General features: G+C 70.3%; 6 protein-coding genes across 6 annotated transcripts; 2 read left to right on the forward strand and 4 right to left on the reverse strand.

The window, feature by feature from the left end:
- Positions 1-1017: 1017 nt before the first annotated feature.
- On the reverse strand, positions 1018-2055 carry AURANDRAFT_65978 (hypothetical protein; the record flags this gene model as incomplete). Its single annotated transcript, XM_009041041.1, has 1 exon — positions 1018-2055. The coding sequence occupies one exon, from the start codon at positions 2053-2055 to the stop codon at positions 1018-1020; it is 1038 nt and encodes a 345-aa protein (XP_009039289.1).
- A 681-nt stretch (positions 2056-2736) lies between these two features.
- On the forward strand, positions 2737-4749 carry AURANDRAFT_65979 (hypothetical protein; the record flags this gene model as incomplete). The annotated part of the gene is made up of 1 exon (XM_009041012.1): positions 2737-4749. One exon carries the CDS (start codon positions 2737-2739, stop codon positions 4747-4749), a length of 2013 nt encoding a protein of 670 aa, XP_009039260.1.
- A 2798-nt stretch (positions 4750-7547) lies between these two features.
- On the reverse strand, positions 7548-11024 carry AURANDRAFT_103 (hypothetical protein; the record flags this gene model as incomplete). The annotated part of the gene is made up of 2 exons (XM_009040963.1): positions 7548-10817; positions 10893-11024. Coding segments are annotated over 2 exons (3402 nt in total), but the record flags the coding sequence as incomplete, so codon positions are not given.
- An 828-nt stretch (positions 11025-11852) lies between these two features.
- On the forward strand, positions 11853-13400 carry AURANDRAFT_65981 (hypothetical protein; the record flags this gene model as incomplete). The annotated part of the gene is made up of 1 exon (XM_009041013.1): positions 11853-13400. The coding sequence occupies one exon, from the start codon at positions 11853-11855 to the stop codon at positions 13398-13400; it is 1548 nt and encodes a 515-aa protein (XP_009039261.1).
- A 2720-nt stretch (positions 13401-16120) lies between these two features.
- Positions 16121-18853, reverse strand: AURANDRAFT_65982 (hypothetical protein; the record flags this gene model as incomplete). The annotated part of the gene is made up of 1 exon (XM_009041040.1): positions 16121-18853. One exon carries the CDS (start codon positions 18851-18853, stop codon positions 16121-16123), a length of 2733 nt encoding a protein of 910 aa, XP_009039288.1.
- Positions 18854-20151: 1298 nt separating this feature from the next.
- On the reverse strand, positions 20152-20955 carry AURANDRAFT_29953 (hypothetical protein; the record flags this gene model as incomplete). Its single annotated transcript, XM_009041039.1, has 1 exon — positions 20152-20955. The coding sequence occupies one exon, from the start codon at positions 20953-20955 to the stop codon at positions 20152-20154; it is 804 nt and encodes a 267-aa protein (XP_009039287.1).
- Positions 20956-24586: the final 3631 nt, after the last annotated feature.

Consider the following 24586-nt stretch of genomic DNA (forward strand, 5'->3'; position numbering starts at 1 on the left):
GTCCGAAGTCGTGCGTGCCGGAGGCGAGGCAGTGGCCCACGAGGCAGGCGAAGTTGTAGCTCATCTGCACGTCGCCGTCGACGTGGCCGGACGGGTAGGTCATGTCCTCGAGGTCGACGCAAATCGACATGACGCTGACCGGGAGGCCGCCCGTCCCGTCGATGATCTTCTTGATCGCCGCGGCGACCTCGCCCAGGCCCGGGATGACCTCCAGGATGTCGAGGAGGCTCTCCTCGCTGAGACAGTAGTGGCCCGCGTCGACGGAGTATAAGGTGTAGTTCGCGGCGAAGAGTTGGTGCCCCGCGACGTCCGTGCCCTCGATCTCCATGTCGACGCCGACCGTGAGGTTCGCCGAGTCCCAGAAGATCCCGACGCAGGTGCTGTCGAGGACCGGGAGGTCCTGGCAGGCCTGCCAGAGGTTCGGCGGGAGCGGGTCGCCGACCTTCTTCGCGGGCAGCGCCAGCCGGGCCGACTCCACGGCCGAGGCCCACTCCGACGCCGAGATCCCGGCCTTGGCGAGGAGGGCCTTGTCCGCCTCGGCCGACCCGGCGACGGCGACGGCGGTCACGGCGGAGATGAGCAGCCCGCGGAACATTTTCGGACCACACAACACTACAACGCAGCACACGAGGGAGTTTTTTGGCATAAGTTTCCCCGAGGGCCCCACATTGACGTTCAACGAGCCGTTCAACACGAAGATGGCCTCCGTCTTCGAGGCCCACGCGAAGCACAAGGGCCTCAAGTCCCAGTCGCTGTCCGTGATGAAGAACAAGAACCAGGCCCAGCCCCCGGCCCCGCCCAAGTGACCCCCTCGAGCGACGCCACCCCCAGCCCCCGGGCCCCACACCGCGCGGCCCCCGACACCCGCTCGAGTCCTAATGACCGAACCTCGCAGTTTCCTTAGTCGTGAGGCGTGAGGCCTCTAGACGCGGTACTCGTGGTCCATATCTGACGATCCGATGTTTAAGAGGCAGCGGCTGCGGTTCGACGACGGCCTCGGCGATGGCGTCGGCGCGCTCAGACGTACTTGACGTCGTCGCGCTTCGCGGCGCGCGGCGGCGGGACGCGCCGGCGCTTGGCCGCGGGCTCGGCGACCTGGAGCGGCCAGGGGCACGGCGTGCCCGGCGGCGCGAGCGTCAAGGGCCGGTGCTTCTGGTTCATCTTGGCGTCCTTGGCCTTGTCCAGCGCGATGCGCGCCTTGATGCGCGTCACGTGCGGCTCGTCCATGGAGTGCGACACGCCCGTGTCCGCGTTGATCCACCACGCCGTCGTGAGGAAGCCGTCGTACGTGCGCAGCACGTGGTACTCGCCCGGGTCGCGCACGAGGACGACCGTGCGGTCCGCGGCGGCGTCGTAGGCCGGCCGCGGGCCGCGCGCCGTCTTCGACGGCGGCAGCGCCGGCTCCTTCGCGGGCGCGCGGATCGGGCTGCGCACCGCCAGCGGCTGCGCCGTCGTCATCGCGGCGATAAACACGGATCCCACGGCGTTGTCCTGTGAGAACAGGCCCGCGCCGAGGTACGTGTTGAGGATGCGGTCGCCGTACTTGCGCACCGCGTACCAGATGAGGCGCGCCTCCAGCGCGGACGCCTCCCAGGCCTTGTCCGACGTGACGAGCGGGATGGCCACGAGGGGCACGTCGTCGGCGGTGCCGACGTAGCGCTTCGTCGTCGCGCGCGTGCCGATGTCCGTCGCCTCGGCGGCCTCGTTGCCGAGGTCCGTGACGGCGACGGCGAAGGCGACGTCCGGGTTCTCCTCGCACCAGGCGTCGAGCCGCCGCTTGCCCTCCTCGAGGACCTCGTCCAGCGCCGCCTTGGCCGCGGCCGTGGACGCGTAGGCCTCGCCGCCGCGGGCCTCGAGGAGCGTCGCGCGGTCGTCGGCGACGCGGCGGCGCGCGTCCGTCATGGTCCCCGCGCCGGTCTTGAGCCACGCGCACTCGACTCTCTCCGCGAGGTCTTCGACGGCGGCATCGTCCGCGTCCTCGTCGTCGAGGAGCACCGCGAGCTCATCCGCGAGCTCCTGGTACGTCGCGTAGGCGGCGCGGCGCTGGCGCCCCATCTGCGCCTCGTGCGTGTCCTCCTCCGCGGCGGCCACCTGCTTCGCGAGCGCGGAGAGCTTCCGCTTCCGCGTCGACGGCACCAAACTCGCGTCGGCGGCGACCGCGCGCGCGTCCTCGCGGAGGTCGATGACTTTCTGGCGCTTGGCGTCGTTGCGGGCGTTCTCCTCCGCCGCGTGCGTCTTCGCCTTCGCGGCGGCCGCCCGCGCCGCGAGCTCGTCGACCTTCTGCTTCTTCGTCGTCGGCCGGAGCGTGTCGTCGGCGCGCGCGGCCTCGAGCTTCTTGTAGAGGTTGTTGCTCAGCGAGTTCTGCTCCTCGCGCTTGATCTGCCGCTTGCCGTTGTCGGTCGCCGCGTAGTAGTCGTACCAGTCGTCGTGGAGCTTCTTGAGTTTCTTGTCGCGGTGCGGCCCGGGCGCCGCGTCGGAGTTCTTGAAATCGTCGTAACGTTTCTTGCGCGTCTCGCACTCCGCGGCCTCTTCCGCGCGCTTCGCCACCTTCCGGTCCACTTTACGCTGCTCCCGCGCGGTGCGCTGAGGCATTAGACAGCAAAAACCGACGAGCGAGCGCGCGCACCAAGTTGCGATTCAAATTGAAATGAAGGCTCACACGATAACCTCAAGTTGTCGTCAAGTTGCCGTCCCGTCGGTTGGGCAGCCCGCCTCTCGTCGTCGTCCGGCGCCGCCATGCCCATCGCGCCGCTCCGCTCCAAGGTCGTGGGCAAGGGCGCGCCGAACCGCGACGAGTCCTGGGCGCTGACGGAGGAGCGCGACGAGGATCCGGCGTCGGCGCTGCTGTCGTCGCGGAGCTTCTACTTCGCGGAGCGCCACGAGACCATCGACCTCGAGGTCATCGACGGCGTGGACCTCGAGCGCATCGAGCGCGACGTCGACATCGAGGCGCTCCAGCGCCACCTGGAGATGCTCACCTACGGCGACCTGTCCAAGGCCGGGACGGGCGACGCGACGTTCCTCAAGATCTTCCGGCTCTCGCAGCTCATGGTCGAGTACCTGCTCAACGTCCAGGACATTTTGGCCGAGGGCCTGGAGCAGGTGTCGACGTCCTGCAAGGAGGCGAAGCGCCACCGGGACAAGTACCGCGAGAAGACGCGCGTCCAGGACGAGAAGATTAAGGCGCTGCGGTCGCAGCTCAAGGCGCGGCGGCAGACGGCCCAGGCCTACAGCGGCCTCGTGCTGCGCGAGGCCAACGCGCCGCCGCGCCACTGGCGCGACGACCCGCCGGCGCCGCGCCGGAGCTACGACGACGACGCGCCCGCGCCGCGGCGCGCGCGGACGCCCGACGACTACGAACAGCGGAACGAGAGCGGCGAGATGACGGTCTACGTGTCCGCGGCCGACGGGACGACGGCGCGCCACACGGTCGGCGAGGTGTCGACGGCGCGGGAGCTGCGGTCCAAGCTCGGCGCGCCGGGGCGCCTCGTGTTCCGAGGCAACGAGCTCACGCCGGACGTCGTCCTCGCGGACGCGGGCGTGCGCCACGGCGACACCATACTGATCGTCCACCGCGAGGGCGTGGACCGCGACGCGCGGGACCAGCGCCACGACCTCGACCAGCGCATCGCGACGCTGGAGTCGAGCATCAAGGGCGAGATGGCCGTGCAGGTCCAGACGCAGCTCGCGGCGCTCCGGGGGTCGCTGGACCCCTTCGGCGCGCCGAGCGCGTCGGCGACCTGGGCCGCCGGCTCCGTGCAGCCGGCGCCGGGCTGCCTCGCCGGGGCGCTCGAGGACGACGACGGCGACGACGACGCGTTCGCGTCCGTGCCCCGGTCGACGGTCGCGTCGGGCCCGCCGCGGACGCCGCACGCGGCCGAGGCGCCGGCGGACGTCACGCAGCTCCGGGCCATGGAGGAGCGGCTCAAGGCCCAGATGGACGCCCTCGAGGAGAAGATGCTGGGGCTGGCCCGGCAGCCGCGCGAGCCGACGCCCGCGCAGCCGCGCGAGCCGACGCCCGCCGAGGATCCGACGCCCCGGAAGCCGGCGACGCCGCCGCCGCGGGACCCGACGCCCCAGCCGACGCCCCAGCCGCGGCCGGAGACGAGCTGGACGCTGCGCTGCGCCGTGGGCTTCGGCGAGGCCGGCGACGACGTCGACGGGTCCGACGGGTCCGTCGACGCGGTCGTGAACGCGGGCGACGCCGTCCTCGACGTGCGCGCGGCCATCGCCGAGAAGCTCGACGTCGAGGTCGACCGCGTGGTGCTCACGGTCGGCGGCCGCGACGCCGCGGACGTGGAGGCGCTGCGGGGCGCGGACGTGCTCTGCCGCGTCTTGCGGGGGCGCCTCGTCGCGGACGACCAGGTCCGGGCCCTCGCGGACCTGCGGGCCGTCCTCGGCGCGGCGGCGGGCGACGCCGTGCCGCCGGGCTGCGCGACGGCCGCCGCGGGCCTCGAGGACGCGCTCGCCGCGCGGCAGGCCGCGTGGCGCGACCTGCCCCCCTCGCTCGGCGCCGCGAGCGCGCTCTCCCAGGCCGAGGTCTCGAAGATCGAGGTGCGGCTCCAGGCGCTCCACAACCTCGTCGAGTCCGTCGACAAGTGCCCGGGCTTCGACGACGACATGGTCGCCCGCCTCCAGGGCGCCCTCGCCACGGTCTGCGACGGCCTCCCGCCCGCCGTCGCCGAGGCCATCGCCCGCATCAAGGACCACGTCGAGGAGCGCGCCATGCTCCTGGCGGCGCGGGGGTAGTGGTCGGACTAAGCGTCGCTCCGCTAGCGGGGAGTGGTCGGCGTCTAGGGAAGTCTCTCGGCCGGGGCCCGGGCATTGAGGGGGGGAATTGGCCAAATTGGCCGGATTGGCCGCGTCGGACGTACGCCGTCGGACGGCAGCCAACCGCGATCGGACGATCGGACGAAGAGCCAACCGCGATCGGACAAGGACGAGGCCATTGGACGAACCCGCGGCCATTGGACGCGACCCCCGGCCATTGGACGTAAAAGACATCCATTGGCTACGATCTCGCGACGTTGTGGGCAGCGTCTGGGGCAGCCCGCTCGCGAGCGGCGACGGCCCGGAGCGCGTCGATTCCATGGGAGTGGCCAACGCCGCCCTCCCACCCGCCCAAGACCTCGACGCCGATGAACCAGAACTTCCGATCCGCGGACTGCCGCCGTTCTGCAGACATCGATCACTGCGACTGCGGCGCGCGTCCCCACCCGATTTTTGCAGCTCCGGATTTATACGCCTTCACAGGACATGGGAACAACACATCATCTCTGTGCGGTCGCCCTACGGCTGACTTGGGTTCGAATTTCTCCCACGCGCGCGACGACGACGACGGCGGCGGCGGCGGCGGCGGCGGCGGCGGCGGCGGCCGACCGACCGACCGACCGACCCCCAAAAGTAGGTTGCAAGGGCTTCGCCGGGGACCCGAAGGGACTCGCCCGGCACCTCCCCTAAGCCCCAATATTTTTTTTTTTTAATTTTACCCCCCGTACCCCGGCGCTCGAGACGGCCTCTCCGGCTGGTAGTCCTCGTACTAAGCCCGCGACGCCGCGCACCGTCGGTTTTTACGCGTCGGCCAGATCGGCGCGATCGGACGATCGGACGATCGGCCAGATCGGACGATCGGACGAAGCCCATCGGACGCACGGCCAATCGCCGTTGGACGTGGCCAATGGGATTCGGCCAACGCGGCCAATCCGGCCAATTTGGCCAATTCCCCCCCTCAACCGGGCAGCCGGGGCCCGGGTTCAACATGGTCGACCTTGCGTGCACCTTAAGCATTTGGGAAATGAAGCGCGTTCGGAGAACAAAAGCGGACGCTCTCTGTCCGCCTCGGGCAGAAATCACCAAACACAGGCAACCTCGACGCCCGCTAGACCTAGCAAAGACGAGCGTAGAACGGCATCCCACACACACACACACCGCACACATCACATCACCACCATGGACACGCAGTACCAGCAGCTCATCAGCAACGAGAAGGACGACGTCGTCGTCGTCGGCCAGCCCTACAGCCCGGCGGCCGGCGCCGTCGCCGTCGGCGAGCCCGTCGAGCACGTGACCAAGCTCTGCTTCGGCGACTCGGTGCGCCTCGCGAGCCTCGACAAGTGCACGCTCAACTGCGTCCGCGCGAAGATGGCCGAGTTCTACGGCCTCGTGGGCGACTACGCGCTCTACGCGCTCAAGCACGAGGACGGCCGCCTCGTCAAGCTCGAGAGCGACGCCGACGTCAAGGACGCGATCAACCAGCTCGACCCGGTGAAGATCGTCGCCGTCGCGCCGGAGGCCGTCACGGAGAAGAAGTCGCTCTTCGCCGCGGCGCCGGCCGAGGCCCCCGCGAAGCAAGCTCCCGCGGAGGCTCTGGCGGCGGCCGCCGCGGCGATCGCCGGCTGCGGCTTCCCGGACGTGACGCCGGCGGAGCTCGCCAAGGTCCTCGACGCGCTCCAGATCCAGCCCCGGCGCCTCCACAAGTGCAAGCTCGTCCGGAGCGCGCCGCCGCCGGCCTACGAAGCCCGGGCCGGCGCCTTCGAGGAGTCGAAGCAGGAGCCCCAGGCGCCCGATGCGGTCGTCGCCGCGCTCAGGGCGCGCGGCTCGCTCCTCGCGCCGAACTCGATCCACGCGGTCCTCCGCGCGCTCTGCGTCGCGCCGCGGCGCTTCCAGCGCCTCGGTCTGGCGGACGTCAATGCCGCCCGCGAGGCCTACAAGGCGGGCCTCGACGACGCCGAGCTCTCGCGGCTCGCGGCGCTCCCGTCGGCCAAGGCCTTCGCCGGCGCGCAGCGCCGGGCCGGCTACGCGCAGGCCTGGGTCCGCTGGGGCAAGCCGGGCTTCCGCCGCGGCGGCCGCCACGGCGGGCCGCGCGGCGACTTCCTCGAAGACGAGGGCTCCTACGTCGCGCCGCCCATGCCCCCGGGCGAGTTCGAGGGCGAAGACTTCCGCGGCCCCGAGGGCTTCCGCGGCGGCGGCCGCCCGGGCCGCCGCTTCGGGCCCGGCGGCCGCCGCGGCCCGCCCGGCTGGCGCGAAGACGAAGGCGAGGGCTGGCGCGGCGGCGGCGGCCGGCGCGGCGGCGGCTGGGGTCCCGGCCCCGGCGGCAAAGGCAAGGGCGGCGGGCGCGGCGGCGGCGGCGGCTGGGGCCGCGGCGGCGGCGGCGGCGGCTGGGGCGGCAAGGGCGGCTGGGGCGGCGGCAAAGGCGGCGGCGAGTGGGAAGGCGGCGGCGGGCGCCGCGGCGGCGGCGGCGGCTGGGGCCGCGGCGGCGGCAAAGGCGGCGGCGGCTGGGAAGGGGAGCGCGAAGGAGGGCGCTTCCCGTACATGGCCGGCTGGATGCGCTGGGCCAAGCCGGGGCGCCGCGGCGGCGGCCGCCGCGACGAGGGCGAGTGGTAGGCGCCGAGACCAAGACCTCAACGACACCACCTAAGACCACCATCCCCCCGCGCGCTGCCCCCCAGATCTCCCGTGGCGTCTCGCGCGAGACGCTCCCCCCCGCGGTTCACGAGAGACCTCATGTTAATAAAAACTCATACACTCGTCCGCCTCTGTTGGCTGAGGAGGCCGGCGAAGACGCCGCCCTCCTTGGCGGCGAGTTCGCCCGGAGCTCCGAACTCGGCGACCTGGCCCTTGTCGAGGACGAGGACCTTGTCGTAGTCGAGGAGCGTTTCGAGCCGGTGGGCGATCGTGATGACCGTGACGCCGGCGATGTCCCGCACGGCCTTCTGGACGATCTCGTCCGTGCGTCGGTCGAGGGACGACGTCGCCTCGTCGAGAACCAGAATCTTCGGCCGGCAGAGGAGCACGCGCGCGAGTTGCACGAGCTGCTTTTCGCCCGCGCTCAGATTCGCGCCGCCCTCGTCGACGTTCGAGTCGAGCCCGAGGTGGCCGAGGCTCGACGTCGCGAGCGCGTTTTTGACCTCGTCGTCGGACGCGCGCCGCGTCGGGTCGACGTTGTGCCTCAAGGTCCCGGAGAAGAGCTGGGGGTCCTGCTGGACCATGGCCAGGGCGCTCCGCCACGTGGCGAGCGGCGTCGCCTTCGCGGACTTGCCGTCGATGACGACGTCGCCGCCCTCGAATTCGACGAGGCGGAAGAGGCACTTGGCCAGCGACGATTTGCCCGAGCCCGTCCGGCCGCAGACGCCGACGCGCTCGCCGCCGGCGATGGTGAGGGAGATCCCGTCCAAGACCGTGGGCAGGTTCGGGCGGTACCGCATGGAGACTTTCTCGAGCGTCACCCGCCCGGCCGTCGGCCAGCTCCGCTCCGCGGGCGCGACGAGCGCGACGTTGCCCGTCGACTTGGCGTCGTCGCCCCAGTCCTCCGGCGCGACGTCGGCGATCGCGAGGCACCGCTCGAGGGACGTCGCGTGCTGCTCCGCCTCCGCGACGCCGCGCACGCACCAGTTGAGGATCCCCGAGACGGCCGCGGCGAACGAGAGCATGAGGCCCACGCGGCCCGCGTCGAAGGACGAGCCCATGCCGAGCAGGCCGTCGACCCGCAGCACGCAAAACAACGCGACGAGGCCGACGAGCGCCGCGCCGATCGCGTCGAGGCGCATGCCCATCCAGCGGTTCGCGCCGTTGTTCTTCAACCAGCACGCGGCCCAGTCGTCGATCGTCGCGTCGGTCTGCACCACGAGGCGCTCCGAGGCCCCTTGGAACGCGCGGATCGTCAATAATCCGTCCATGCACGACGCGAAGCCCGAATACACGGGCGTCTCCGCCATGTTCTCCAATCTTTTGAGCTCCCGCGACGACTTGCGGTAGAGATCGGCCATCTTCCAGTACACCACAAAGAGGGGCAGCGTCAACGGTGCGAGCCAGGGCACCAAGATCGCGCACAACACGAAGACGGACGCGAGCACGGCGAGCTGGCCGCCGGACGCGTTGAGCGACGTCATGAGCATGGCGTCGACGACGTTGATGTCGTTCCCGAAGCGAGCCAGGATCCGCCCCGGCGGCGTGACCTCGAAGTAGGCCAGGGGCGCCCGCACGACGGCGTCGAACGCCAGGCCGTGGACCTCGGCGGACGCGACGGCGGACGCGTTCACGGCCGCGAGCTGGTTCGCGACGACGAAGGCGACGGTGACGAACGACACGACCGCGTAGCCCGAGATGTAGTACCGCGTCTCCTTGACGTTCAAGCCGTCGTCCGCTTCGTCGTCGGCCTCGTCGGCCGTCGCGTCCGTCCACTCGGCGACCCAGGCCTGCGCGCAGACGGCGCCGGCCGTCTTGAGGACGAGGAAGGCGACGACCAGGAAGACGAAGAAGGTGCCGCAGAGCCGCGCGTAGGACCGGAGCACTCGCATGGAAACGGTGCCGACGACGCGATCCTCGGCCGCCGTCAGCTTGCCCGCGTCCGCCGTCGCGTCGTCCTTGCGCTCCTCGTCGACCTTCGCCGACGGCGCCGGCGCCGTCGGCGCGATCTCCCGGCTCGCGCTCGCCGCGCCCGTCGCGTCGTCGCTCTCGCCGCGGATGCCCTCGAGCGCGTCCGCCGCGTAGCAGTCGGCCGGCGTCCCGGCGAAGGCGACGGCGCCGCCCTTGAGCACGACGACCGTCGTCGCGCGGTCGAGGCACGAGAGCTGGTGCGACGCGAGGATCACCGTTTTATCGCCCAGGAGGTCGAGCAGGACCCGGTCGACGATGTGGCGGCCCACGTGCGCGTCGACGGCGCTGAGGACGTCGTCGAGCAGGTAGACGTCGGCGTCGGCGTACAGCGCGCGCGCGAGGCTCACGCGCGCCTTCTGCCCGCCCGAGAGCGTGATGCCCCGCTCGCCGATCTCGCTCCGGTCGCCGTCGGGCAGCGCCTCGAGGTCCGGGCCCAACGCGCAGGCGTCGACGCACCGCGCGTAGCGCGCCGCGTCGTACTCCGCGCCGAAGAGCACGTTCTCCTCGAGCGTCGCGTTGAAGATCCAGGGCGCCTGGGGGCAGAGCGCGACGCGGCCGCGCACGGCCACGGTGCCCGACGTCCGCTCGAGCTCGCCCAGCAGCGCCGCGAGGAGCGTCGACTTGCCGGACGCGACGGCGCCGACGACGACGTTCAGGCCTTTGCCCAGGCCGAGGTCCGCGATCCGGAGGGCGAACGGTGCCGTCGCGTCGCCGGGAGTCGCCGTCAGCGACGCGGGCCAGGCGAAGGCGCCGTCGACGACGCGTACCGTCGCGCCGTCCGTCGTCGAACGATCCACGTAGCTTTCGCACTCGGCCGCGCCGAGGAAGTCGTCGATGCGCGCCACGGCCGCGAGGCCCGCGACGACGAACTGGATCGTCATCGGCAGGATCATCAAAGGCATGCGCAGCTGGTTGAAGACGAGGAGCGCGACGAAGGCCCGCGACGCCGTCAGGGGCCGGTCCGGGTACAGGAGGCCGTAGGAGCCGAGCGACGCCAGCGCGCACAAAATGGGCACGGCCTCCATGACCGCGTTCGCGCCCGCGCCGAGCGTCTGCAGCCGCAGCGAATGCGCGAGCTCCGTCTTCCGCGCTTGCTTCACCGACGCCCGGAACGACGCCTCCCAGCCGAAGACCTTGACGGCGAGCATGGCCTGGACCGTCTCCTTGACGCCGCGCATCCGCTCGTCGGCCGCCGCCATGAGCGCGCCCTGCGCCTGCTTCATCCGGCCGACGATCGACATCTGCGCGGGCACGCCGAGGACCATGACGCCGAGGCCCACGACCGTCGCGAGGCCGATCTCGCGCGCGAGCCAGTAAAAGTAGACGGCCAATTGGACGGGCACGAAGACGATGTACAAGCACATGTGGTAGACGTGCTCGACGGCGCGCGCGTCCGAGTTCTGGAGGTTCAGGAGCTTGCCGGACCCGCCGCCGCCGCCGCCCTTGCCGGACATGGCCGCCGTGACGTGGCCGTCGGTCTTGGCGGAGATCGACGCGTCCGCGTTGCCGCCGCCGACGCCGGGCACGCGGAGGAGCTTGCGGAATAGAGCGGATTTCAGCGCCGACCGCGCGTGGAGGCCGTCGATCATGACGTGGTGGTAGAACCAGTGGTTGCACAGGCCCTGGAGCGCCGGGCACACGACCATGACGGCGACGGCGACGTCGACGACGCGCGCCGGGCCGAGGACTCGCCGCGTCGACCACGCCGTGCCGTCCGCGTCTCGCGACTGCTTGTGCTCCGCGTAGGTCACGATGGCCTTCACGGCGAAGATCTGCGCGTAGCCGCAGGCGTCGCCGATCGCCTTGCAGGCGACGCCCTTCCGCATCCGCGACCAGAAGACGGTCGTCAGGCTCGCCAGCGTCTCGCGGGTCGACGCCCAGCTGCGCTCGAAGGCCGCCGCGTGCCGCGCGACGCGGTCGTACGTCGGCGAAGCGCCGAGGTCCGAGCGCTGCAGCGGCCGCGCCGCGCCGACCTTCAGCAAGGGATAGAGCCAGCTGAAGAAGAGGATGGACAGCGGCGACGCCCGCCACTCGTCCGCGACCGATTCCGGGATCGACTCGTACTTGGTGCTCGCGGACATGGGATTAAGTCAGAGTCAACGGTGTAATTTGGGCTACAGTCTCTGCTGCGATCAGTTGGTGTGTTGCGTGCTGCGCTGCGGCTACGCGGCTGCCACTTGAATGCGATGAATGCGATGAGCCATACTTGCTCAAGCGCGCCAAAGATCACTGGCAATGAGGTTAACCTTTCCCCTTTTACGGTTGATTGCCGCGCCGAGGCTGCCCGGCTTCCCGGTGCGGCGCCGCTGTGTTCGCGGCCTCGACGTCGCCATGTTCCATCCCCACAGCCCCTCCGTGCGGCGCGACTTCGGGCGCGATGCCAAGTTCACCAAGTTCCAGACGGGCCGCACCTCGAGGACGGGAGTTTCCTCAGCGTCGAGCGCAAGCGGTCGACCTTCGTCAAGAAGCAGGAGCTCATGCGCAACGACGCCATCGTCATGGCGGCCATGGAGAAGCAGATCTGGATGGAGAACCGGGAGAAGGACCTCATTTTAAAACAGATCGGCGACCTGAAGGCCGCGCGCGACGCGCGGAAGCGGAAACGGTCCCGCGCCGCGCGCGCGGCGCTCGTGAAGCGGTGCCACGAGCTCGCGGCCGCGGTGCAAAAGTGCTGGCGCAACTGCAAGGTGCGCAGCGAGGCCGCGGCGCTGCTCCAGTACTACCGCGAGAAGCGCGCCGCGGAGCGGATGCAGGTCTTTCTCATGAAGCGGCTCCGGGGCCTGCAGGCGCGCCGCGACTACCGGCGGAAGAAGACGGCCGTCGCCGTGGCGTATCGCGTCGTGCGGAGCTTCCTGCTCGTGCGCCGCTTCCGGCGCGCGGCGCTCCAGGCGCTCGCGCGGCACCGCGTCGTCGAGTCGCTCGTCGGAGGAGGTCTCGCCGGGGCCGTCGCGGACTGTGCGTCGCGAGAGCGCTGCGCGATCCCGATCCAGAACCGGTGGCGGGGCCTCGCGGCCCTGCGCCACGTGCGGCGGGTGCGCGGGGCGCTCGCCGAGCGGCGGCAGCGGCGGCGCGCCGAGGCGGCGATCTACCGCGTCGTGCGCCAGCACCTCGTGCGGCGGCGCGTCCGATGGATGGCGCTGCGCAAGTCGAAGCTCATCGGGCTCCGGCGCTTCCGCGCGCTGCGGCGGTGCCGCATGCGCGACACGTGGCTCGAGCTGGCCGCGGACCTGGCCATCGAGAAAGCGGGGGACGCGCTCGACGCGACGCGCGCGGCCGCGCACAAGGCGCACTGGGCCGTCGCGCACATGAAGAATCTGATCCAGCACGACGCCGAGCGGCAGCAGCGCCTGCGCCACGTCGACGCGGAGCGGGAGCGGCGGGAAGCGGCGGGGGAAAAGGCCGAGCTCGGCGTGCCCGGGCGGACGCTGGGCGATCGCGTCGAGGAACACGTGACGCCCGAGGAGCGCGATCGACGGGATGCGGAGAAGGCCATCGAGCTCGCGAAGCGGCACGAGCTGACGCTGAAGCGCGCGGCGGAGGCCAAGGTCGAGGCGGCCGACGCGCGGCGCGAGGCGAAGATCGGCGAGCTCAAGGCGCAGATCCGCCGCAAGTCGCTCGCGGCGCTGTCGGCGAAGGAGGACGAGGAGCACGAGCGGCAGCGGGCGCTGCTCAAGGCCAAGGCGACCGTGGCCAAGCACGAGGACCGGCCCAAGCCCTGGGTCGCGGGCGGCGCCGTGCGGCGCGTCCACCGGCTCACGGACGACGTCGTCCCCGTGCCCGCGATGACGGAGCACCAGTTCGCCTACATGCCGTCCCTGCGCCGGAGCTCGACGCGGCTCCAGGCCGCCGTGCGCTGGGGACGGGTCGCGTCGCTGAGCCCGAGCTCGTTCGCGGGCTCGCGCGCGCTCGCGGTGTCGTCGCCGTCGAACCGCGCGGGGCAGGCCCGCGGCACGCTCGCGGCGCTGACGCTCGGGAAGCGCCTCGCGGCGAAGAAGCGGGCGGCGGAGGAGGACGAGGTGGTTTAAACTGCAACGTAGACTTCAAGGTTAAGATCCGAAGGCGCGTGGGACGATCGATCGACACGAGCCCGAGTCCCGGGGTGTACGGCGTCGCGTCCACTGCGAGATAGGCAACTAGCGGTGGCTCCCTTTTGCAATGCACGGCCTGCTGCTCGTCGCCGCCACGGCCGTCGGCCTGCGCATTCCCGCGGCGCTGCGCGGACGAACGCTGACGCGCCGCTACACGACGACAAGCGACATCGCGGAGCTGCGCCGGGAGATTGAAGTGCTCGAGGACGACCTGCTGCGCGACCGCTGGGCCCGGGCCACGTCGCAGCGTCCACGGCTGCCTATCAGCAGCCCAAAGCAGCTCCATACGCGCGCGAGGAAATTAAAGCACGAAGGTTCGCTGCCGTCTCCGCCCTGGAAAGTAGAGCATTTCGCCGCACTCTGCGCACCGCACACGACACGGCTGGGCCCCGGGAGGCATCCCGGGGCTGTCGCGCGTCGACGCGCGCATGCATATGCACCCTTCGCTGTGTCAAATTTGTCGACCAAAACGAGGCTGCCGACGACGACGACGCCCGGCGCAGCATTCGACCACAACACGACAGACGCGACAAGCGCTCGACCACACGCGACAGACGCGACCAGCCATGCCGCCCTCCCTCGACTACAGCAAGTGGGACAAGCTCGAGATTAGCGACGACGAGTTCGAGGGCACGGGCCCGCCGCCGCCGCCGGAGCCCGAGGACGGCCCCGCGCCGCGCTTCGAGAACCAGCTCGACGCCCGGCGCGAGGCGATCCGCGTCGAGGTCGAGGCCGCGCTGACGAAGAACGACGACTCGCGCGGCGGCCGCGACGACCGCGCGCTGATCGCGTACTTCGTCGCGGCCCAGCACCGCGACGACGGCGCGACGGACAACCGGACGCGGCACACGCTGATCATCGACCTGCTGGCGAAGCGCGAGGTGCTGACAAACGAAAAAACGACGGTGGCGCTGTGCGGCGTCGCGCGGGACGCCCTGGATGCCAAGGAAGAGCTGCGGGGCAAGATCGCGATCGAGGCGATCAACACGATCGAGGCCGCGCGGCGCTACAACGGCGCGCTGGCGCTCTTCGAGGCCATCTGCGCGCCGGCCGACGACCGGTCGAAGGCGCTCCTGAAGGCCTACGCGGCGCACACCTTCGGCGAGCTCCGGCTCAAGCGCTTCGTCTTCGAGAAGGTCGACTCGGCCGACATGCGCACGGCGATGCTCGAGCACGAGCAGGAGGTGCTCAAGGACATCGACCCCATCCCCGAGCCGCGGCCGCCGCCGCGGCCGCGCTGCGGCGGCTGGCTGCCCTGGATCTGCCTCATGACCGTCGTCGGCGTCGGCGCGCGCCAGGGCGCGACGCACCTGCCGCGCCTGCTCGCGGTGCCGGCGCTCCTCGAGGGCGACGACGGCGGCTTCGGCGAGGTCGAGGTCGGCGGCGGGGCGCCCACGACGGCGGACGCGTTCCCGGACGCGGCGGCCGCGCCGCCGGAGGGCGCGGCGGCCGTCGCCGTCGCGGCGTACGCGCCGCCGGCGGACTTCCCCGGCGTCGCCCTCGGCGTCGGCGACCGCGTCGCCGTGATCGACTGGGACGCGGGCGCCTCGCCCCGCGGCGACCCCTACGCGAAGGTGCGAACAGCCGACGGCGCGGAGGGCTTCGCGCCGCGGACCGCGCTCAAGCGCGAGGGCGCCGCCGCCGCCGCCGCGTTCCCGGACTTCCCCGACCTCTAGGGCTGTAAAAGGCGGGATATGGTACTACCACGGGTCGCACTCAGAGATCCAAACACACTACACTTCAGCACGCACACCGGCAGCGGAGGTCCGCGGCGTCGCAGGCGCGCGTCGGCAGATCCTCGCCCCAGCGCCGGTTGGCGCCGCAGTGGCGGCAGGTCGCGTCGTTGGCGACGCGCACGACGAAGGGCCGCTTGTGGGTGTGCTTGCTCCTCGGCGGGCGCAGGTACTTCTTCCGGCCCTTGCCGAGCGGCCACGGGCGGACGCGCGGGATCTCGCGGTCGTCGTAGATCTCGCGCGGCGGCGGCGGCTGGAGCCGCTTGTAGTACTCGAGGGGCGCCTCCCGCTCCACCACCGGCGGCGGCGGCGGCGCCTCCGCCGGCGGCGGGTCGCGGCGCGCGTAGACGTAGTCCGTGCCGAAGCTGTACGCGCCCGGCTGGTAGTGGTCGTCCATGCCGGGCACGCGGAAGCCGTCGTCGCGGGAGATCCACGCCGCGCGCGGGACCGAGAGCGATCGCAGGACCGGCGCGCGCTCCAGGTAGACGGTCTCGCCCGCGCGCCCGTCGTCGTACGCGGCGTCGTCGTCGTCGTAGTAGGGGCGCTCGTAGACGTAGTCACAATCACCCTGCTCGAGGTAGACGTCCTCCTGGTCGTCCTCGTAGTAGTAGTCCTCCGGGACCGGCCGCCGATCGTAGTAGTCCTCCGGGACCGGCCGCCGCTCGCGCGGTCGGCCGACGAGGCGCCGGGGATCGTAGTCGCTCTCGTACTCGTAGTAGGCCGACCGCCGCGGCGCCTCGTCGCGGTGGTGCTCCGGATGGTGCCGCACGCGGTGGTAGGTCACGTAGGCGTCGTCGTCGTAGTCGTCGTAGTCGTCGTAGCGCGGCTGGCAGCTACAGTCGCGTCCCATGCTCTCTCTGATGTCCGTTGAGAGCGCCGTTTTATTAGGATTTGTTCGGATATCACTGAAATCTTCTAGTAGCCCTATTTTTTGGGTCCCGCCTCGCCGACGAAGGACCAGAGCGCGGCGTCGTCCTCGAGCGTCGCGTCGGCCGCGCCGTCCGTGGAGTCCTGGCGGTCCGGCGCGTGGCGCTTCGGGAAGAGCGCGGCGATCTGGGGGTCGATCTTGCAGTCGCTCAGCGCGCCGAGTTGGGGCTGCGAGTCGGCGATCTTCGCCGCCTTGTAGGGCCCCGCCTTCTTCAGGGGGAGCGTCTCGTCGGCGGCGAGGCGCTGGGCCATCTTCTTGACGGTCCAGACGAGCTGGCCGAGGCAGAGGAGCGCGTAGGCCTCCCACTGCGTCGCGCCGACGGCCTCCCGGCCCGCGGTCGCGGCGATGACGACGATGAGCACGTCCTTGGTGTAGCCCACGAGGCAGTAGGCGACGGCGGAGAGGAGGCCGATGATGAGGTTTTTGTTCAGGTCCAGGCACACCGACAGCGCGACGTCCGCGACGACGGCGAGCGGCGACACGCCGGAGGCATTCGCGACGAACTCCGGGTCCGTCCACTCCGTCGCCAGCGCGTACGTCGCCAGGAACAGCGTCGTCGTCGGCGCCATGACCGCGAGCATGGTCACGGGGTCGATGCGCTCGTCGCCGGGCCGCTGCATGAGCAGCTGGATGCCCGTCTGGTAGAGCGCCGCCGTGACCGTCGACACGGCCATGATGGCCAGGCCCGCGTAGGTGACGCCGTCGGGGTCGATCTCCGCCTTGCCGACGGCGACGGCCGTGACGGCGCCCGTGATGACGAAGGCGTTGAGGAGCTTCGCGGCGTTCGCGCGGCCGTCGATGCCGAGGCCGAAGGAGAGCACGAAGAGCATGATGCCGTTCACGGGCTTGAGCATCTGGATGAAGCCCACGTCGAGGTAGCGGTACACGAGATTCGACGTGAAGAGGTAGACCCCGAAGAGCGCCGCGAGGGGCAGGACCTTCGTCGCCCAGAGGCGCAGCGACACGGACCCGAAGAGCCGCCTGCCGCGCGCGGCGTTGATGGAGCAGGCGACGACGGTCGACGCCGCCATCTGGAGCGTCGTGAGCGTCGCCGCGTAGGGCGTCTCGGACATGACGTAGTTGTTCAGGAACGTGAGGCCGATCAGGTTCGCGACCGTCGCGACCATGAGCAGCGCCTCCGCCGCGGCCTGCCGGAACGTCGCCGCCGCGCCCGCCGCGTCGGCGTCGCCGCTCGCCGCCGCCGCGACGCGCTTCGCGACGCGCTCGAAGGCCTCGAACTCGACGGCGAAGAGCCGCGCGCAGCAGATGAGCAGCACCCACAGCAGCACCTTCGTCGCGTACCAGACCCAGTCCTCGTGCAGGAGCCACTCCGGCGCCGCGGCGAGGTTCGTCGCCGCGTCGCCGCCGCCGCAGGCGAAGCCCGCGTAGGACACGGGCGCGCAGGCCTTGTCGAAGCAGCCCGTGTCGCGGAGGTCGTCGTCGAGGCCGAGCTGGATCGACTCGTACTTGCTGCACCAGGAGCCCGGCGCCCAGGCGCTGTCGCGGAAGTTGTCGTACCAGTGGTCCTGGGCGTAGTAGGCGTCAAAGTCCGCGTCGATCTGGGCTTTTTGCGCGTCCGAGAGCTCGACGCGCGCGCAGTCGTTCCGCGCGGTCCGCGTCGCCGCGTCCTCTTTAAAGGCCACGATGAGGTCGGCGACGTCGTCCTTCCAGGCGTCGTGCCAGGCGACGACGGCCGCCTGGAGCCGCGCGAGGTGGTCGTCCGCGTCGTCGCGGTCGAAGTGGTACGCCAACAGCCCCGGCAGCTCGCCCCAGCTCTTGACCGTGAGCCGGAGGCCCAGGCGCTCGTAGTAGCCCACGGGGTCGCTGCAGCCCTTGAAGGACGGCGGGTTCTCCATGATGGGCACGGCGCCGTACTCGAGCGCCTCCACCGCGCAGCCCGCGATGTACTCGTCGCCCGCGGGGCACAGCACGAAGATCGAATCGCCGAGCATCTCCATGTAGTCGAGCCCGTAGACCGTGTCGTGCGTCGTCGGCTCGTCCGAGAGCTCGTTGAAGAGGTCGAAGATGTACTCGCGGCCCCGGAGCGCCGAGGACACGCGGTCCGCGCTCGACGAGAAGGTCTCGAGCAGGTCGACGCGGCTCGGCTTCCGGTAGCTCGTGTGCTCGCTGATGGAGAACGCGAAGCGCCGGTCGCCGACGTCGCGCGCCTTGCCGACCTCCGTCAGAAACTCCGTCGAGTCGTACTCGACCCCAAAGGGCATGAGCGTCGAAAAGTCCATGACGCCGTTCGCGCCCGAACTCGTGCGGATGGAGTTGTGGATCGTCCGCGGCACCTTGGACTGGCAGTTCCAGTCCGACGCGTCCAGCAGCGTGAGTGGGATGGTCTCCTCGAGGAGCGTCAGCGCGTTCGGCGCCGCGAGGAGCGCGTCCTCGGTGAACGTGTACGCGCAGCCCTTGTTGACGGCGTAGTCGCCGCCGGGGATGGCCCGCGACGCGACCTCGGCGCGCACGGCGTAGACGACGACGTCGCCGGCGGCGTAGGGCCGCTCGTCCGTGAGCTCGTCGAGCGCGTTGTAGGGCACGGACGCGAGCGCGTAGCCCCGCTTCTCGACGTAGGGAGCGACGAACGTCAGGAGCATGTCGAGGCCGATGCGCGAGTCCTCGTAGCCCTTGATCGCCGGGTAGAAGACGTTGATCGTCTTCTTCCCCGGGTCCGCCGCCGCCGCCGCCGTCGCGGCGACGGCGAGCAGCATCGCGACTGGCAGCATCGTCATAAGACGGGCTGCCTTCCCGAAGGTGCCGCAAGTTCGATGCTTCGTAAAAGCAACATGTTAACACGAGCTGCTTGCTGTGCAACCGACTGGAAGGCCGCCGCCATCCGCGTCGTCACCAGCGCTTCCAGCCCGCGCCGTCCGCCACCCGCGTCGTCGCTAGCGTTTTCCAGCACCAACCAACGCCGCTCGTCACCAGCGTTTTCTAGCCGATGGCATCCTTCCCGGCGCTGCGCCTGCTCGCGACGGCGCCGCTGCGCGACAACTACGGCGACGACTGGAAAGCGCTCAACGCCGAGGTCACGACCCTCAACCTCGACGGCACGATCGCCGGCGACGACGGGTCGACGGTCTTCGACGGCGCCTTCATCAGCGCCGAGGCCTTCGCGCTCTTCTTCACGCCCGGCAAGGGCAAGCCCGCGCTCTGCGCCTTGTACGACGCCGTCGGCGCGCTCGTCGCCGCCGGCCGCGTGAAGTGGGCGCACCTCTGCGCGAGCGGCTTGGACGTGCCCATCTTCTTCAGCGTCATGCGCGCCTGCGTCGAGCGCAAGGCGCAGATCACGCACTGCCCGGGCGTCTACGGGCGACCCATGGGCGAGTACGTCCTCGCGCACATGCTGTCGATCAACCGACGCCTGCCGGAGCACGCGGAAAACCAGCGCCGGAAGGTCTACAAGCCTTTGATGCAGAAGGAGCTCACGGGCTGCACCGTCGCGATCGTCGGCGCGGGCGGCATCGGCGCGGAAGTCGCGCGGCTCTGCAAGGCCTTCGGCATGCGCGTCGTCGGCACGCGGCGCCGCGCGGCGCCGGCGCCGAACTTCGACGCCATGATGCCGGCGGACGCCGGCCTCGAGGCCGTGGTGGACGGCGCGGACTTTGTCGTCGTCGCGCTGCCGCACACGCCGGCGACGCGCCGCTGCGTCGGGGCTTCGGTGCTGGCGGCGATGAAGCCGGACGCGTGGCTCGTCAACGTGTCGCGCGGCGGCGTCGTCGACGACGCGGCGCTGTTCGCCGCGCTGAAGGACGACGCGGGCATCGCGGGCGCGGTGCTCGACGTCTTCTCCACGGAGCCGCTGCCGAGCGAGTCGGAGCTCTGGGACCTGCCGAACGTCGTCATCACGCCCCACGACTCCTACAAGACGACGCGCGCCGCCGTCGACAACCACCGGTATTAAATCGACAACGTCGCGCGCGTCGCCCGCGGCGAGGCGCTCCTCGGCGCCGTCGCCGCCGAGTTCCTCAAGCCCGCGGTCGAGTCCGCCGGGAGCACGCCCGACATCACGATCAAATAAGGTTTACTTGGCGAGGCCGGCGAGGGCCGTCTGGCGCTTCTCCTGGAAGCCGACCAGGTTCTTCGCGAGCGTCTCCTGCATGGCGCAGACGTCGTCGTCGACGACGAAGAAGCGGAAGCCCTGGGGGATGGTGCCCTCGAGGCCGCTGTTCCAGAAGCCGCCGATGACGCCGGAGGCCTTGCACGCCGCGGCGACCTTGCCCACGGCGGCGCCGAAGCGCGGGTCGCCCCAGCAGGCCGGCACGCCGCACTCGCGGCCGAGGCCCATGTCCACGGCGAGGTCGCCGGGGCCGATGAACGCGATGTCCAAGCCGTCGACGGAGCAGATCTCCTCGACGTTCTCGAGCGCGTCCTTGGTCTCGATCTGCACAGCGACGACGACGGTGGGGTTGCCGTTGTGGACGTAGTCGAAGAGCTTGCCGAAGCCGCCCGGGAGCTGGGGGCGCAGGTTCACGAAGACGCTGCGCGTGCCGCCGACGGCGCCGCGGCCCGACATGGGGTATTTGCAGCACGACACCGCGAGCTCGACGTCGGCCTTGGTGCGCACGCACGGCACGAGCACGCCGTCGGCGCCGAGGTCGCAGGCCTGCTGGATGCCGACGCGGTCGTTGTGGCCACCGACGCGCACGAAGGCCTTGGCGCCGCCCGCGTGGCAGGCCTGGAGCAGGTGGCGGAGCGTCTCGGGATTCACCGCGGAGTGCTGCGCGTCGATGAGCAGGAAGTCGAAGCCCGTCGCCGCGCAGATCTCCGCGACCAGGGACGACGAGCTGTTGACGGCGCAGCCCATCATGGCCTTGCCCTCCTTCATGCTCTGGACCCAGGCGGCGTTCGTCGACTGCGGCGCCACGAAGGGCGGGCGGTAGCTCAGCGGCGGCTCCTTGCCATCGGCGAAGGCCGTCGTGGCCAGCGTGGAGGCGCCGACGCCGACGACGGCGCGGCTCGCGTAGCGGAGCATGGCGTGCATGATTGTTGGTCGGTGGTCCTCGGCGTCGTCGGCGTGCGACGAGGTGGATGGATTGTCGTCGGCGTCGTCGTCGGCGTTTGTCGTCCGGGAGCTGAGGTGGATGGATGGCGGGCGTGAAATGCTACGGCAACTTGACACGGGCTTCGAAGGGAAAGGTGCTGTCACGGTGTGATTGAAGTCGTCATTTCTACCGTGGCACGAACTCGAAACGAACATTACACCCCGGAGGACGCCTACCCGTCCTCCAGCTCCACGGACAGCCCGTCGTAGACGCCGAGGCCGTACATGTTCTCGAGCGTGTCGTCCGCGTTGCCGCCCTCCGGGTCGAAGAGCCAGGACATGTAGTCGTAGAACTGGTAGGCGTTGGCGTAATGGCCGGCTGTCTGCCCCGTTTTGTTTTGATGATTGGGATTGGCGCCCTTGTTGATGAGGATCTTCGCGATCTTCTCGTTGCCGTTCTGCGCGGACCTACATAATAAAATTCGTGACGACTATTCGTCGTTTTCCCGGTCAAAATCTCTCGAAAATCGTCGCGGTCGCAGGACGCTGGCGCGGACGTGAGCAGCATGGAGTTGCCGTGTTGATCCACCTTGTTCAGGTTGAAGGGTTCCCGTTCGTAGGCGTCGACGTACGCCGTCCCAAAGTCCTCGACGTAGGCGACCTTGACGATGGACGGGTCGAAGCGCTTGTTCGGCAGCGACGCCAGCGCGTCCTTGAGGCGGCCCGCCTTGCCGTGGCGCACGAGGGCCTGGATCTCGTCGAAGTTGAGCACGACGGGCGCGGCCTCCGCCGCGGCCTCGTCGCCGCCGCCGCCGCCCGCGGGCACGAGGGCCGTCGACGTGCCCGTCGCCGCGCCCTCCGGCGGCGCGCGCGCGTACGTGTCCAGGGGCATCTGCCCGACGCCCGCGCCGCCGGGCTGGCCCGTCGTCATGAAGATGCGCATCTGCTTGTTCCGCTCCGTCTCCGACGCGCGCAGCTTGTTCGTCATGTTGAGGATCTTCTTCCGGTGGAGCCGGTGCTCGATGCCGAGCGTGTTCCGGAGATCGTCGTCGTCCAAGTCGTACAGGAACGCGCCGTCGACGGCCGCGTCGACGAAGGCCTCCCGGTACTGGCCGAGCGACAGCGTCTGCAGCCAGCGCGCGACGTCGTCGACGCTCCAGGCCGACACCTTGAGCGTCTCCTGCCCCGGCATCTGGCCCGGCTTGAGCGACGGCTTGAACATCTCGCCGCCGGCCTTGTCCTCGTAGGGCATGTTCGCCATGGCGTTGCCGCCGCCGCCGCCGCCGCCGCCGCCGCCCTGGGGGCCGCCGAAGCCGTTCTGGTTCGCGTGGAGGGCCGCCATGACCGTGTCCTGCGTCGACACGGTCCGCATCGCGCGGATCATGTTCAACCTGGGTGATTCGTCGTGAGTTTTCCGCGCGCGAGCGTTGCAGAAACAACATCCATGCTTCGAGACTCTTCCGATAGATGATCGCTCGTCCAAAAATCAGCCGAAACGAGTGGAAAACGGCCGAGATATGAGCCTTTGAAGTTGGGAATTTCGCTCTCTTTTGCTGCCCTGCGTGGAACGAGGAGAAATAGGTCATACTCATGCTCATGAAGCCGAACTTCATGAGCGTCTCCGTCGACTGCATGAGCTGGGCCGCCTGCTTCTTCTCCGCCATGGACGGGCCCGCGTAGCCCGCGCCGCCCTCGCCGCCGCCCGCGCCGCCCGCGAGCGCGATCGCGTTCGCGTCGCCCGCGCGCGCGTTGTCGAGGAGCTCGCCACGCGCCTCCTGGCGCCGCCGGATCTTGTGGAGCTCGCGCTGCTGCTCCTCCAGCAACACCACCAACTTGCGCTCGAGGGTCCGGAGCTGCTCCTCCTTGCCCTGGCGCGCGTGGTCGAGCGTCGCGAGCTTGCCCTCGAGGCCGCTGAGCTTCTCGCGCCGCTCGGCGATCTTCGCGAGCATCGCGCCGAACTCGCGGTCGAGGCGCATCTTCTGCTCCCGGAGCTCGTACTTGGCCTCCTCGTCGAGGACGCCGACGGCCTCGGACTCGATGCGGCTGAGCTGGTGCATCTCCTTCTCGAGCTGCGTGACGCCCTGCTCGAACTCGCTGATCTCCTCGAGGAGCGCCTCGACGCTCTCCTCCGCGGCGACCTTCTCCTGCGTCAGGAGCGACACCTCCGACTGGAGCCGCGTCGCGTGGAGCTTGTGCTCCAACAGCATCTGGCGCCCGAACTCGATGCCCTGGGACTGCGACTTGGAGAAGAGGAACTTGTGCCGCTCGTTCTGCGCGCGGCGCCGGCCGAGGTGGCCCCGGTAGACGCGCTGCATCGCGCGCGCGGCGAGCACGCGGTTCCGCAGCTCGAAGGTCGCCAGCCGCGCGCACCGCGCGCGCCAGAGCGTCTGCATCATCGTCGCCGCCTTGTTGCGCCGCCGCTGCATGCGCTGGACGAGCATGCGCGCGAGGAACCCGCGCGCGCAGCGCTGGAGCTGCGCCGACGCCGCGTGCATCGTCTTGAGCAGCGTGAAGAAGCCGCGGCCCGCGTAGCCGCGCCACGCGCGCTGGATGACGTGCGCGGCCCAGATCTGGCGCATCTTCACCAAAAAGGCCTGGCGGCCGCGCCAGCCGCGGTACGCGCGCTGGATGCACGTCGTCGCGCGCTCCTCCCGGAGCCTCCGGACGACCATCCACGCCAGATGGTTCCGGAACGCGGCCTGGATGACGCGCGCGCTGTAGTCGAGGCGCTGGAGCCGCTTCCGGTTCCGCTTGAGGCGCCAGCCCATGTACTCCTTGACCTCCGGGTAGTCCTGGGGCGTCGGGTAGATGCGCGAGCCCTGGCCCATCGCGTAGACGACGTTGTCCTGCCTTTCAAAGGCCGGGTTCGCCGGGTCGAGCACGGTCTTCAACGCCTGCTCCTTCTCGCGCTGCCAGGACTTCTTCGCGTTGACGATCTTCTTCTCCTCGACGCCCTGGTTGCGCTGGTCGAGGCTGTGGCTCGTCCGCTGCGACGCCGTGAGCTGGAAGACGTTCCATTCCGGGTCGTAGGTCGCCGCGTTGCGGCCCTTGCTCTCGCGCACCTTCCCCAAGACGTTGTCGATGAAGTTGTCCTCGAAGTTGCCGTGGCCGTCGGGCACGACGCCGTCGCCCTCGAGCTTGCCCTTGAGGTGCGTCTGGGGCACCGTCGTCTCCGTGCCGCCGGGCGTGCGCACGACGCGCTTCCGCGACTCGTCGGCGGCGGCGTCGCCGTCGGCGAACTCGGCGGGGACGAAGGCGACGTCGTTGAGCTCGTGGTAGCCCACGAGGAGCTGCTCGATGAGGATCGACACCTGCTTCCGCACCTCCTGGAAGAGCTCGTGGCCCGACTTGACCCAGATGACGCAGGTCCGCCGCGACTTGAGCGCCTGGTGGATCGTCGTGCAGGGCTCCATGCCGTTCTCCGCGTCCGTCCACGACTGCGCGTGGCTCGGCTTCACGAGCACGCCCTGCGTCG

This window comes from Aureococcus anophagefferens (assembly GCF_000186865.1).
Source record: "Aureococcus anophagefferens unplaced genomic scaffold AURANscaffold_18, whole genome shotgun sequence".
Taxonomy (NCBI): domain Eukaryota; class Pelagophyceae; order Pelagomonadales; family Pelagomonadaceae; genus Aureococcus; species Aureococcus anophagefferens.